The sequence below is a fragment of the Sander vitreus genome, chromosome 8, assembly GCF_031162955.1.
Source record: "Sander vitreus isolate 19-12246 chromosome 8, sanVit1, whole genome shotgun sequence".
In the NCBI taxonomy this organism is placed as follows: domain Eukaryota; kingdom Metazoa; phylum Chordata; class Actinopteri; order Perciformes; family Percidae; genus Sander; species Sander vitreus.
Window position 1 is genome coordinate 28,754,634 of NC_135862.1, and position 14,232 is coordinate 28,768,865.

Below are 14,232 nucleotides of genomic sequence, written 5' to 3' on the forward strand. Positions count from 1 at the left end.
GTTCCCAAAGTATTAGAGCTAACATGAGCTAACATGGCTATACATGTTAGGCTCAGTACCGTAGTGGCTAACCGTTTACGTTACCGATACTCATTAAAAGTGGCCATATGATGAATAATAAATAATGTTATGTATGCCTGGTTAAAATTCCGTAATGTGGAATTTTGTATGATGGAATGTGTGATCACGTTTTACTATTTAACATACCAAAGGCGAGCATAGAGATATAAATATATGTATAATTATACAGTCTATACTGGCGGTATAGGCACAAGCCAAACAATAGCCATCAGCCAGTTCTGCAGAGTATCTGGTGGCGCCAGTCCCGGCAGTACCTCCACACTGCCTAGACGAGACCCACACAGCAGCTCCGCAACTCCCGTAAGCGACCTCCGTGTTGCTTTTGGATCAGAGCCAACAGAGTATCTACCAACTATATGTATCTACCGGGCCGAATATCAACGTGGATTTCGGTGCCACTAAAATACCTGCACTGCTCTCTGGTGCTCTAAATTGGACATCAGAGGCAACAGAAGCATCACTGCATGTAATGCTAGTTAACATTACACTTCGCAGCAGGTAACGTTAGCCTAACGTTAGCCAGTAGCTACTTAAATACGGTTAAATACTGAAAGCTAAACGGTGTAACATTAAAGTGTGGCAATATTTCACTGGAAATGATTCCAACACTGGAACATCCAACAACCTGCAGTCAAAGACTCAAACAACACATAACTTAATGGTATGTTCAATTACAGTTGGTAAGTTAGTGGTGCATTCAATGTTATTGTAGAATACCCTTTTGTCATCGTTCTTTTTTTTGTCGTATATCTGCAATTGACTAGTAAAATAAGTTTTGTTATAAGTCATTGTTATTACATTCTTAATAAAAAAAACTGATTTGACCATATGGCCTTAGCAATACCTAAGCCATGCTCTTCTTTATCTTAGTATCGATTCAGGCACGTTAAGGCACCAACACCATTTTATAAGTTTAATTGTTTTAGAACCGGTATCAGAAAAAACCCAAACAATACCCAACACTACTCTGGGTCCTTCACAGGGTGACTAGACACCAGTCTTATAATGCAAATGAGGAAATCAGAGAATTGTTGTTTCCCGACTCTGACATCTGTGTTTTTTTTGTTTTGTTTTTAATATAAACAAGTTAAGTTAACTTAAATTGCATTCATAATGGTCTTTAAAAATGTCTTAAAAAGTCTTAAATTTGACTTTGTGAAACCTGCAGAAACCTTGGGCTAGCTTTTCTCCTCTGCTTTTAGTCTTTATGCTAGGCCATAACCAGCTGCTGGTCATAGCTTCAAATGTAAAGAAACACGCCGACTTATTGGGACTTTAGCTTTTTCACTGTTTTTCACAACCCAGAGTTAGATAAGTCCATACATACCCTTATCATCTCCGTGCGTGTCGGAACTCTGTCTGAAGCACCCACTGCTAGCCTAGCTTAGCACAGATCCTGGAGGTAACCGGCTCCATCGAGCCTACTGCTCCCAATAAGTAACAATAACACCAACATTTTCCTATTTACGTTATTTATGTGATTTGTATAGTCACAGCGTGTACAAACAACAAGGTTACATGAGACACAGCCATCTTTTAACCGTATACATACTGGGAACTATTCTCAGAAGGCGAAGCACTACTACTTCTGCCACTTGGGCAGAGTGATTTGCTCGCAGCACCTGAGAAGCCTCGTGGTGAGGAGCAGAGAGTAACAACGGTGCTTTTCAGGTGTTGCGCTAATCACTCTGCCCAAGTAGCAGTGCTTTGCCTTCTGAGAATATAGTTCCCAGTATGTATACGGTTAGAAGATGGCTGTGTCTCATGTGACCTTGTTATTTGTACACGCTGTGACTATACAAATCACAACATGTAAATAGGAAAATGTTGGCTTTATCTGATCTGTGCTAAGCTAGGCTAGCGGTGGGTGCGTCAGACAGAGTTACGACACGCACGGAGATGAGAAGGGTATGTATGGACTTATCTAACTCTGGGGGATACGGTGAATGAGCTAAAGTCCCAATAAGTCGGTGTGTTCCTTTTAAAAGACAGATATGAGAGTGGCATTGATCTTGACATTTTTGTGCTAAGCACTTTGCTATTGCTGTATTGCTATTTTTTTTCTGGCACTCATTTCTTTGTCTGTTTTAACTATACCCCTTACACAGGAACAGAAATTAGCCTTGCAGAACCGGTCAAAGGATAGCCACTTGAACCAGTTGGGGGAGGTTGAGAAGCGTTTCAGTGCTCTATCCAGGCAGTGTGCCATGGTCAAGCAGGCCCACGAGAAACTAGAGCAAAATGGTAATTAATGGATGTATGGATGGATATATCATCAGAAAGGTATGTGTATATATATTAATGTGTGTGTGTGTGTGTTCTCCCTGTTGTGAAAGCTGTAGGTAAGCAAATTATACAATACTGCAAAGACACAATTTTCCAGCCAGCCAGAACTGTACTAACAACGTTCTACAGGATACTGTGCAGTACATCAGTTCATGCTATTGAATGTTACTGAGGTAGTCCTAAAAAAAGGTACTCAAAGTTGACTTTATTAGATCTTACCAGAAAAGGCCCTATTTTGCTTCTAGAATACCCTAAATTAATCTTTAGGGTCTGAATATACAAGGTGCTGGAAGCAGTTCACAGAGATCTTGGTCCGTGCTGACTTGGTACAGTAGTATGAATCCGCTTCTGCACAAGTTTTTGTCAGAAGCAGTTGCACTGGACATTTGTACTGATATTATTTTGTAGTTGAGATCTGGGTAATGAGCAAAGGTCACTGTCATGTTCCTTTTGAAATGCTAAAGGAACTGAATGTGAGCCAATAAAACATTACCACAACATTAAAACCAGCAGCCTTTTCTGTTGACATGACTCCATGGATCCATACTGTTAAAAATAAATGAAAATTATGCGTCCTGCTGTTAGAGACATTTGCTGCCCTTAAGCCATCCACTTGACCACCTGTTCATTGTAGCTTACTCTACTTTTTGTAAGCTGACAGCAGAGTAACCAGGCATAATCTGCTACTGTAGCCCAGGTGCTTCAAGGTTTAATAAACTGTGTTCTGAGATTTCTTTTTGCCAACTATGTTGTTTTGGGCCCCGACTATCCACTGAGTGGATGATTTTAGTGTTCATCACTCTTAATGGTGAGCTCTAGACAGTATAGTCTCAAATCCCAGCAGAAGCTAAAGCCGCTTAAATCATGTCAGTAAAAGAGTAAATAAAACCGCACTCTGTTTTGAAATGTATGCGTAACCCACTGTTCATACAGTTGGCACATTCTGCGACAGCGGTCGCTTATTTAAAAAAGTCTGACACCCCTGGAAAGTGTTACACTCATCATTTATTGTAAGGGGCACAGAACAACCAGGGTGAAAATATTAGTGCACTAGTTGTAACATATTGCTTATTTTGAGTTTTAGAGGATCCCTTCCCTCATGTGTGTCACTAATTACTAGTAATGTAAGACAATTGTAGTGATGTCATAGCATTATGTATGATGGTGTCTTGCCGTGTGTAATTCTTACAGTTGATGAGGCCATGAAAATAAATAAGAAACTGACTACTGCAAATGAAAAACAAGAAGCAACCATTGTCTCACTAAATAAGGTATGTAGAAATGTGCTTTAACATTTGGAATTATTTGAAGCAAGATGTCAAATTTTGTTATACTGTATCACAGCAAATAAAAATCCAAGGTTGCCCAGGAAATAATATTAAAGGAGACCTATTATGCTTTTCTGTATTTTCTGTCACATCTATAATGTTACAATGTTGAATGTTCATATTAACGTAGCCAAAGCTTACAGTAAAATAATTAAGTAAATGAATTTAAAAGAAATCCCTGTGAGCCAAAACCTCAGATTTCCCACTGTTTTGAATGCTCTGGTTTCAACAGTTTTTCTACTCTCTCTCTCTCTCTATATCATGTCACTTCGGGAAGGTTTTCTGGATATGGTTATCTGCTACATGTAGCTATATGCTAACGTCAGCAAAATCTGTAATCTTGGTTGATATGTTGTTAATTTCTCCCCAATTTTGGGCAAGTTACAACTTGCAACTACCTACCATGTGCTGGTCTACAACTTTCTGAAACTGCCGACCTGACTTGAATAGCTGACTTTGCTATGAGTTGATAGGTTGTTGAAACAGGTGACGTCCCTTATGTTCTAAAACCAGCCACTGGCAACAAGCTGACTCAGGCGACACTATCAGCTGGTTTAAGGCGAGCTGAGATGGGCAAGTTCAGACCGCTGCAACTTTTGCCTGCTATGTTCTAAAATGGTTTTGTCTCAGTGCATATCTTCGGTTTGATCTGGGCTCTACAGTCTATTGCTAACTACATGTAGCTACATGCTAACACCAAAAAAAGCTGTAATCTTTGCTGCCTCATTAATTTCTCCCCAATTTCGAAAAACACATTCCTGCTGGAACATGTCCAGTTGTGTAGTTTTTGATAAAGAAGCCTTTATTGGTGATTTTTCCTGGTTATAAAGTCCCGCTGTATACTCTGTTGCAGTCAATTTGGCTGCAACAGAAGTAGTACAGAGACAGCAAGAGTGGAGTGAAGAAGCGGAAATGCTGACCAATCAGAGCAGACTGGGTTTTTTCGGGAGGGTGGCTTAAAGAGACAGGCACTCTAACCGAGTCTCAGACTGAGGGTGAATACAGGTACAGCAATGGGCAGTATGAGAATAAAGTGTTATTTGAACATTAAAGCATGTAAACATGTTCTAGTAGAAACACAAAACACAAGTATCAACCTAAAACAAGTATAATATGTCTCCTTTAAAGAAATAAAGTATTTAAACAAAGTAATCAACTTGGATAACTATGTTCTTTTGAAATGTTTGAATGTCTGGTGCTTTCTCAGGAGTTGGAGGAGGTCAGTAACAAGCTGATCAAGGCCAAGATGTCATCAGTTAGACATGACAAGGCCCATAGTCCTTCAGGCAGAGCGCAGCATTTTCAGCAGCTGCAACAGAAACTGAACATGGTGATTTCTTTTACATCAAAATCAAACTCCAATTCTGACAATTAGCCAGAAAGCTAATACTGTCTCTTTATTTTTCTGTATTTCTTTCGCATGTTTAGGAAACTGAAATGAACAAGAAACTCGGGGATGAAAATCTAGCTGTGAGAGCAGAAAAGCAGGTAAGAAACTAGAAAATAGGAAGGGAACAGTGTGTGATCACTAGGGCATTAACGTGTATTTTAGTAGTCTCTACTTCCCAAAAGCCTACGAATAGTTGAATATACGCATATATATATATATATATATATATATATATATATGCAATCTCGCTCAGATTTCATAACATTTGAGTGTTATTTGTTTATTAAAAGAACATCAACAGTGCTGAGTTGGCTCAGTGGGTAGAGCAGGTGCACATACACTGAGAATTTTATGCCTCGACGCAGAGGTCCAGGGTTCGAATCCGACCTGTGAAGATTCCTGCATGTCTTCCCCCTCTCTCTCCCCTTTCTCACCTAGCTGTCCAAGGCCCAAAAAAATAATCTTTAAAACATCAACAGCGGCTGATAAACAGTGGAATGAACTGTCATAAGGACACAGATTATTAACACAAAACAGAAATTCAAAACGTACCCTACTTACTGGAATCGCCTTAATGAAATAAAACCTAGAAAGAAAAATATCTTACTTCTGTGTGTGATAAACTGACAGTTACTCGCAGTCGCTACCGTCCTCATTTATTACCCAGTCCCTCCACGATTTCGCAGCCTTTTTTTGAGATTGTTGCGGCCCAAAATGCCTGATTTCGCGGGAGCTTTGTAAAAAATTGCGATAAAAGTTGCGATGTCTTTTGTATGTTTGTTGCAATGAAGTTGCGGGAGACAGTGAAAGTTGCAAAAATGTTGCGATATTTTTTTTTTAGTGTATAGTTCTTTAAAAATAAAAAAGAAACTTGTTTTGGGGAGAATAAAACTACTCTGGGCTGAGATTTCCTAGTAACCAAAAAGGCTCAGGATGCTGCAAATGTTGGTATAATATGAAAATGGCTGGTGGATTTAAGACAAAAAATAATAATTTATTGAATGATCAATCAAATTTGAACACGTCTCAGTGGCATGTTGATCTTTACATTGTTAGTTAATTTCCTAACCTGGCCTGGGACACACATTCATACGGTTTGATAAAGTACTGACTTTAACTTATCATTGATAACGAGCGCAGCTGTCCTCAATTTAGGTCATCGTGTCGTCTTATCTCCTTTTTTTCCTGCATCCACCGTGTGTGTTGTTTGTGTGTTTGTGTGTGTGTGTGTGTGTGCAAGCGTCAGTCGCAGGGGGAACGGAGCTGCAGCCCCGCCCGCTGCAGAGAGCCGACAGGATTGAAACGGCAGCAGCTTCAGCGACTTTAGAGAGAAAAAACATCACAGCGTACATTGATGTTAAAATGTATACAGGTTGGCAGGATGGTCTGAAATGTTTTGCACGGTCTTTCGCTGTACGATTTGTTGGTAAATGTGAGATGTCTCGTCTTCATATCACAAACAAGGAAATGATCAACCCGTTCTCACTCCCGCTTGGTCATTGGCTTTCAGAGTGCACGTGGGACTGCTGTGATTGGTTGAAGTTGCGGGAAACTTCAGGTTATTGGTCAAATTTGCGGAAAAGTTGCGGTGATTGGTTGAATTCACGTGAATTGGCGCGATCGCGACATCGTGAAATCCTGGAGGGATTGATTACCCTCATTTTGCGCTCCTGGTTAGGGTTCCACCCACCACCAACACCACTGGCAGACTGCTTTGCTGGGAGGAGAGCGCAGAAGGTAGCTCTGCTCTCCTCCTGACAAAGTAGTCTTGTAGCCGCGGAGGGACCATCAGAGCCAGTGCTGCCGCTGGCCACCAGCTCGCTGTTCTGTAACCAGTGTAGCATCAAAGAATGGTGGAATTAGTAAGCTAGCTAGCTAACTAGCCAGCTGCTAAATGAGTAAAATTTAACAACTTAATTCTTCATTGCTAATGCCAGATGATAATTTGTTGTTTAGTAATGTTATTACAGTCATTGCAAGGCTGGTAGGACACTTAAGTGGGGGGGGTTTGGGTTTCAAGGCTAATTTCAAGGGGCAAATAAACTAAAATCAAGCTTGAACGGACATCTAATGACTTCATTGTGGATACCTATATTGTGTGTATGTGTATTTGTATAGGAAGTGATGAGGTCTCTGCTGCATACCCAGCAGCTGTTGTTGAGTCAGACACAGACAGTAAGCAGAGTAGAGCTGGAGCTCCAGACACAAAGAGAACAGTACCAGGTCAGACACTTTGATCCTCTGCTGGTTTATGGACATAACTGTACATCAGCACAGATTTGCTCTCATTCTACTACATACTAAATTGCCTTTTTTTTTTTCAATACTTTTTTCTTGCTGTCTTGGCCTAGATTTATACCATGTTGTTATGCCCCCGCCATATATTTTTTTGATGCGTTTGTTTGGAAATAATTTAAATTCCCTTTTAATTATCTTGTTTAATTTGTTTTGCTGAAAAAGCAACTTATAGTGGAACTCTTACAAAAGAGTCAGATATGCATGACAAGTAACCACAATTGGCTGTACTTTTATTGAACTAATAAAAATAATCATGCAGAATGGGGAAGGAGTTAATCTCATAGACTGTCATGTTTAACAGAAAACAGAATGAAATTCCTCCTTCTGGGTCATCTGTAGACATACTTTTATCTTTTAGGACAGATAAACCTGACAAACATCATATTGTGTAATCATGCAGATTTATACTGGAAATTGTTTCATTCTTAGTAGGTTATAATTTAAGGGCAAATCAATATTTTTAAGTGAATTGGAATAAAACAGGCGAATTGTCAACTCAGAAGAACAATTGCTATCACATTTCTAAGATGTAATGTGGAAACAGTGTCTTAGAAAAATATGCTAAACTCTGGTGTCACTTTTGTTCTTCTTGACTTCCCCCTTTTTTTATTTTTTGGGTGCACATATCCATCAATGTTATGCTTTAACTGATGTAAGCAAATGTATGCCTAACTAAATTTGAATGATTGAGAAAGTGGTGTTTTTCTTCAGGTAAAACCCTGCAACACCTATTGGCCCCACACGGATCAGGAATTTTTCAGGGTCTATTTAAATGATTATGGAGTGAATTTACACAGGGACAGAAATAAATAACCGCCATAGTTTCTTCTCATAAAAGTGATGAATATGGTGTTATATATCACAACATATACATTAGTAAATATGGTCTCCTCCGCAACTGAATGATAGTTAGTGTGTTTATTCTCCATTTATGGCTTTACAGTTTATTATTCTCTTTTATTCTCTCTGTACCCCCTTCTCAATTTTAATTCACCTATTCATTAATGTATTAAAATCATTATTAAAATGACACAAGCCAACTGATTTGTATTAGCAAGAAGTCCTCTCTCTCTCCCTGTCCTGTTTAAGACCTTCTGTTCACGTTAAAAAAAAACACATAAAAATGTAGTATTGCATTAAAAATCCTATGGGTGATTAATTTTACTGCAGGCCCTTAAGCAGGAGCATCACAGGGGGATGCGAGAGAAAAGCAAGGCAATGGAAGACAAGGTGGCCCAACTGATGGAGAACTACGCTGCTTCCAAGAACATATGGGACAAAGAGGTAGAAGAAAAATTGTAGTGTGACAGAAGGCAGTATGGTAGTGCCATTTTTAGTCTACAAAAGAATTTGCCAGGTTAGATTGTACTGTCAAAAAAGAGAACCATGTTAGTAATTAATTGGTGTTTGTCATACTGAAACATCTGAAAGGAACATTAAGGTCTTTTTAAATGTGTCTTTGTTGGTTTGTATTAAACAGAAATCAATGTTTCTGGATTGCATCAAGAGTGAGCAGCAGGACCTTCAAGCAGTGAAAGAGGCTTACACTGAGCTCCATCAGGGACACACTGAACTGTTCTCACAGGCCAAAGTTCAGGCTCAGCATATATATGAATTGGAGGTACAGACACAAACACATGCATAGTGGCCTATGGGTAACCAAAACACAGGAGTTAGTAATGTTACCACAAATAGACGAGTCATTCATACAGAGAGAAAGCCATTTCAGGGCTGTTCTGACAACTATACGTTTCTTTCTGGTTAAAATGAATTAATAATGGTACCTGGTGACCTACTGAACATTGATTTGTTTTTCTTTCACATGAAGATAGATGTAAACATTCACTAGGTCCTAAGCCTATGTATGTAAGTCACATCTGCCTACTACGCCTATAAGAAGCATCTGCTTGACAATTTTATACATCTAGAAGTGAAATAAGGTAGTCTAACAACAAATTTATTTATTGATTGAGGTATTGCTATGGTCAGTTTGGAGGCTGTGGTGTCATGTTGGATTCCATTACATTGTTTTGAAAAACAAAACTGAAAAAAGCTATTGGAATGCACTGACACATCCATAATGAACTATTGAAAATTCAGGGATTGAGTAGCCACAAGTTAATCTGACTACATTATTTTTCCTTTGACAGTTGAATATAGGACTGGTTAGGAAAACCTAAAATGAGAGGTTTGTTAGTAAACTGTGCTCTTATAGATGTGTCATATACTGTAACAAATGTGTGCGCAATTGTAGCTAAACATAGTGATGTCCAACATGTGTGGTCATCTTCTCAGCTCAGTGCTATTCACCATCCATGTACTGTGCCACAGCTGGTGGTGTTGTGGTAAAAAGGTGTAATAAAAGCAATTATGCATCCTAAGCATGTGACTTTCTATTTTTCTCTACACAGATGAGAGACGGCGGTCAGAGCCTCAGTGTTTCTACAAAGGTCTTCCCCAATTTAGTGGAGGAAATCGGAGAAGAGGAAACTCTTAATGAACCCATCTCCAGCTCTGAGCTGCCTGGCTTTGGCAGTCTGCAGCCCTTGGCCTCCAATCAGACCAAAAACCCAAACTGTCTGGAGGACACCGGAGCTGTGACTAAGCTAGTTGCCACTAGAGCAACTGGAGGTCAGCCAGCTAAATAAAAACATACAAGACACACAAGCAATTTACTGACAAACTACAAGACAGTCACATGTTTGCATTATATACTTTTATTTAGTAAGATATGGCATTTTTATGAACAGTACAATTTAACCATCTGTTCAAAAAAATCTTTTTCAACAGAATCAACTGTATCAAGTCCTGGTTACAGGTCTATCGATGGATCAGTAGACTTACTAAGCAAAGAAAAGAGTGACGAAGGGAATGGAGAAATGAGTGAGAAAGACCAGGGATGGAAAGATGATGTGAAACAAGTAAAAAACAACGGAGAAGAGGGGGAAAGAATTGAGGCGCAGCAGTGGAATAGAGAAGAAGTCAAAGGAGAAGATGTGAAGGAAGGAGGGAGTGCTGGAGTAAAGAGAGGAACGCTCATGGCCCAAACAGCAGATAGAGCAGACAGACAAGACTGTAGCCAGGGGTCAACAGAGGATGCAAGGGACCCCAAACAGCCTGAAACAGAAAAAAAAAATAGAGCAGAAGGGGAAGGGACATATGGAGCGGAGGAGAGAGGAAATACAGGGCTACACACAGCAGAAACCCAGATACCAGCCCAGACGACTACTGATACGACTACCAAGAAGAGCAACGCACAGCAGATCATTGACTTCATGGACACTGAGCCACCACTGGCTGCCTGTGAACCCTCAGACTGCTCACAAAGTCTCTTTCAGAAAATCAGTGAGAAGGATGCTGACTTCAGCCATGTGAACAAAGAATATGAGATTAGAAGAGAAGTACATACCTTTTGCTCTGATGAGCACCAAAGTGGCAATCTTGGGCCAAACGTTGTAATTCAAGAGGTGCAACCCCTCTGTCATGATGAGGACCAAACCTTTGCTAAGTCAGTTTTTCAGCTGCCAAGTCCAGTTCATCAAGTTTCTGAGAAGACTAAGGAAGAGAAACCATCCAACAAATCAGCAGCCAATATACCCACTGAACCTTCTGGACCTCTGAATCAGTCAAGTATTTGTAGCTCACAGACCAATAGTGTACCATTAGCTGCTCAGTCGGATGGTATTGTCAGTATCCAAGAGTTCAAGACAACTACAACACAAACACAACTTAATAATCCGTCTGACATTACGAGCGACATGAAGCAAACGGATACAATGTGTGATAATGAAGAATGTGTTTTAGTGACAACAATGGTTGAATCACAAGCATTACCTCAAAGTCAGTCAAATGTAGACACATGTGAAAACGATGCCTGGGAGACTGCCCAGGAACTTATGGAAAAATCTAATTTGAAGGATGCCTGTGCTGATATCACGATGGATACTGTGAACCTTGAATCTTTGGTTGAGACTGGCAGCTATCAGGAACACATGGAAAATGACAAAATAGAAGACGCAGGAGATGCAAAGACGACTAAAAGTGAAACAGTTTTGAAGCTGTCTGTCCATCCAAGTCACGAGAGTAATGCATCACCAGAGACTGGCAGCAAAAAATGCTATGAGCAATCTCCAGCAAAAGAATTGCTGCTTGATGATACTATTGAGTTGTCTCTGCCCAGCAATAAGACTGACAAGTCGGCATTTGACTTGGGCAGTGCTCAGAGAAAAACAGTAAGTCACAGAACTATGTCTCCATCCTACATCAGTTTGTTCAGGTATTACAATAAAAAAAATGCTAGCATTACTGTAGTGGCAGCATGTTAAAAACCTTCTTCGCCACTTCTTGCAGGATGTAAAGACTTCTGACTCATGTAGACCCCTCTGTCCAACATTAACATGCAAGGCTATCCAATGATGATGAGGCTTGTAGAGAGTGAAAAAAACGGTTTATTCCACCGATATGATCAAAAATTTAAAAAAAATCTTAAAAAAAAAAAAAAATATCCATATGCAATGCTGGATTATCAAAACACTGACCCTGTGTTGAAATTGACATTCTTATAACCAAAAAGACAAAATTGATTGAAAATCCAAAAATTGTTGCTCCACATCCTGCTCTTAACAACTTACAACTTAAAGAAACCAACCCAAAATTGTCCAATACAGAACAGCCTAGTGGAGCACAAGTCTTAATAGGGCAAAACACATCACATTGTACAACATGATCAGTTACCTGAATTCTAATGTATATTACATATTTTAAATGGCCTAACAAAATTTACTTTTGCAATGGGAATAAAATACAACTGTAAACAATACAACATGGCCCTTACAATTACCATTTAGTGGCCTTCAAGAGAGCCTTAAAGGTGAATTTGTATTGGTCGTGGTAACATTTTACTCACTAACTTTGCAGACATTTGGGGATGCAGCTTATCACAGCTTTATTATAAAGTATAAAGAGCAAACTACAACTAGAACTACAAGCAGTTATGACAGGGCCCAATCCACCCACGCCAGTCGCCCCCGACGCCCCGGGGAGCGCGCGAAAGCGGAACCCGAAGCCGGGCGGCGGGGAGGCAAACGTCGGTAAATATCGAGAGGTACGAGCCGCGACGTCTGCGATACGTCGTCGTTGCAAACGTAGCGGTCAAAAGTTCACCTGCATGCATATACAGACTACCTTTAACATTTCTCTAAAATAAACAAACTTCTTAATCCCCCTGACAGACAGCAGAGAGAAATGAGAGAGTGACCGAGAGGGTGGAGGGGGGGAGGCAGGTGTGGTGGTTGAAGGAGCAGGGGAGGTGGTCAAGTTGTTGCAAATGGTGTCATAGGCGCCGATTTATGTTTTCCTCCGTGGGTGCTTCGTGGGAAATTAAGAATCAATGACACCAACATAAACAATCACACTATGACAGACGCTCCACTTAGCACCAACTGCAATGTTTAATTGCACGGTATTGGCGCCTATGAATGGTGTTGATTTTGGATTGAAAAAGTGAGAGAAAAGAGTTGCATTTGTCCACTGTGAAGGTTGTAGAAACGTTGTCAGGTGGGTTAAGAAGTTTGTTTATTGTAAAAAACCAGGGGAGCATGCAAAAGCAAAAAACAAAACATAACGGTAGGAGGCAAACATAAGTAAATATTGAGAAGAAGGCCTGTGGTACATTTCCATTGCAAATATGCCATTAACATAGATTGAGTAAAAGGGCCAAAACTCGTCTACGTTGATTATAGTGCCCCTTAATGGCCGATCTTCGCCAAATTTGGTACAGAGCCTTTGTGTTGATTGCATTTACTGTGGCAGAGATATTGCAATTGCAAATTTCCCATTTAAATGCATTGAGTTATTGGCCAAAACAAATAAACGTTGCTTATAGCGCCCCCTAAAGGACGATCTTTGCCAAATTTGGTACAGAGCATCGTAGTGGGATGTTGAACAAGGATCGCAAGTCCTTTGCTGATAACATTTAATTTGGCCCGAATTTTTGATATATGTTTGTGGTAGGAAAATTAGTTTGGTCATCAAATGCGCATACTTTAACGTAGCAAAATTCTTTGAGTAAATTTTGGTCAGGTCCATTTGGAGATGCTACGTACCAGGTTTCGTGCTGATCTGTCGCACAGCCTAGGACGAGTTCTAAAAAGTTGGTTTTGCACATTGCGCAATATTGCAAAAAATATTTAAAGCAGAAATGGGCGTGGCCTATATCATGTGATTCAGCCTGATTCAAGGAACACGTGGATGTACGGTTTTCTAATGTGTGATGTGTAATGTGGGAGTTAAAGGCAAAAAAACATTATAGCGCCACCTAGTGGTGCACATGTTGAATTTTTGGTATGTGTGGTCCATGGCCCATTGTCCATCTACCCTGTAAATTTAAAGTTGTTCACATTAGTGTAAGTGGTGAATCTAGACTTGGGTCCCATAGGCCACGCACACTTTTACCCCTCAGTACCCCACTCGAGGGTTGGCCTCAGGAGGGGCCCTAGATGGTACCCATCAAATTTTGTAAAAATCGGATGAGCCGTTCATGAGATATAAACTTTTTGTACTTGTAGCGCCCCCTAGTGACCAATTTTCGGAAAACGCGTGGGGGACCTCACGAGCATCGTGGCAAACAAGAATCTAAAGTTTGGCGTTGATGGCATTTATTTTGGTCGAGCTATGGCAAAGTTGGTTTCATAGTTAGCTACACAAATTTGTTGTGCAATTTTTATCCTATCAAAATTATTTTTATTAACTTTTTGTCAGGCCCATCTGGAGATGCTACCTGCCAAATGTCGTGCCAATCGGTCGTACGGTCTAGGAGGAGATCGAAAAAGTAGGTTTTTGATAAATCTC

General features: G+C 40.1%; 1 protein-coding gene across 1 annotated transcript in view; it reads left to right on the forward strand.

Moving 5' to 3' along the window:
• ccdc73 (coiled-coil domain containing 73) overlaps positions 1-14,232 on the forward strand; it is a 28,209-nt gene that overhangs the window by 10,161 nt on the left and 3,816 nt on the right. The window contains exons 7-15 of the mRNA XM_078258060.1: positions 2,190-2,325; positions 3,559-3,638; positions 4,903-5,025; positions 5,124-5,183; positions 7,204-7,308; positions 8,554-8,667; positions 8,864-9,004; positions 9,795-10,014; positions 10,174-11,615. Coding sequence (XP_078114186.1) covers positions 2,190-2,325; positions 3,559-3,638; positions 4,903-5,025; positions 5,124-5,183; positions 7,204-7,308; positions 8,554-8,667; positions 8,864-9,004; positions 9,795-10,014; positions 10,174-11,615 — 2,421 coding nt within the window. The remainder of the gene's footprint in view (positions 1-2,189; positions 2,326-3,558; positions 3,639-4,902; positions 5,026-5,123; positions 5,184-7,203; positions 7,309-8,553; positions 8,668-8,863; positions 9,005-9,794; positions 10,015-10,173; positions 11,616-14,232) is intronic.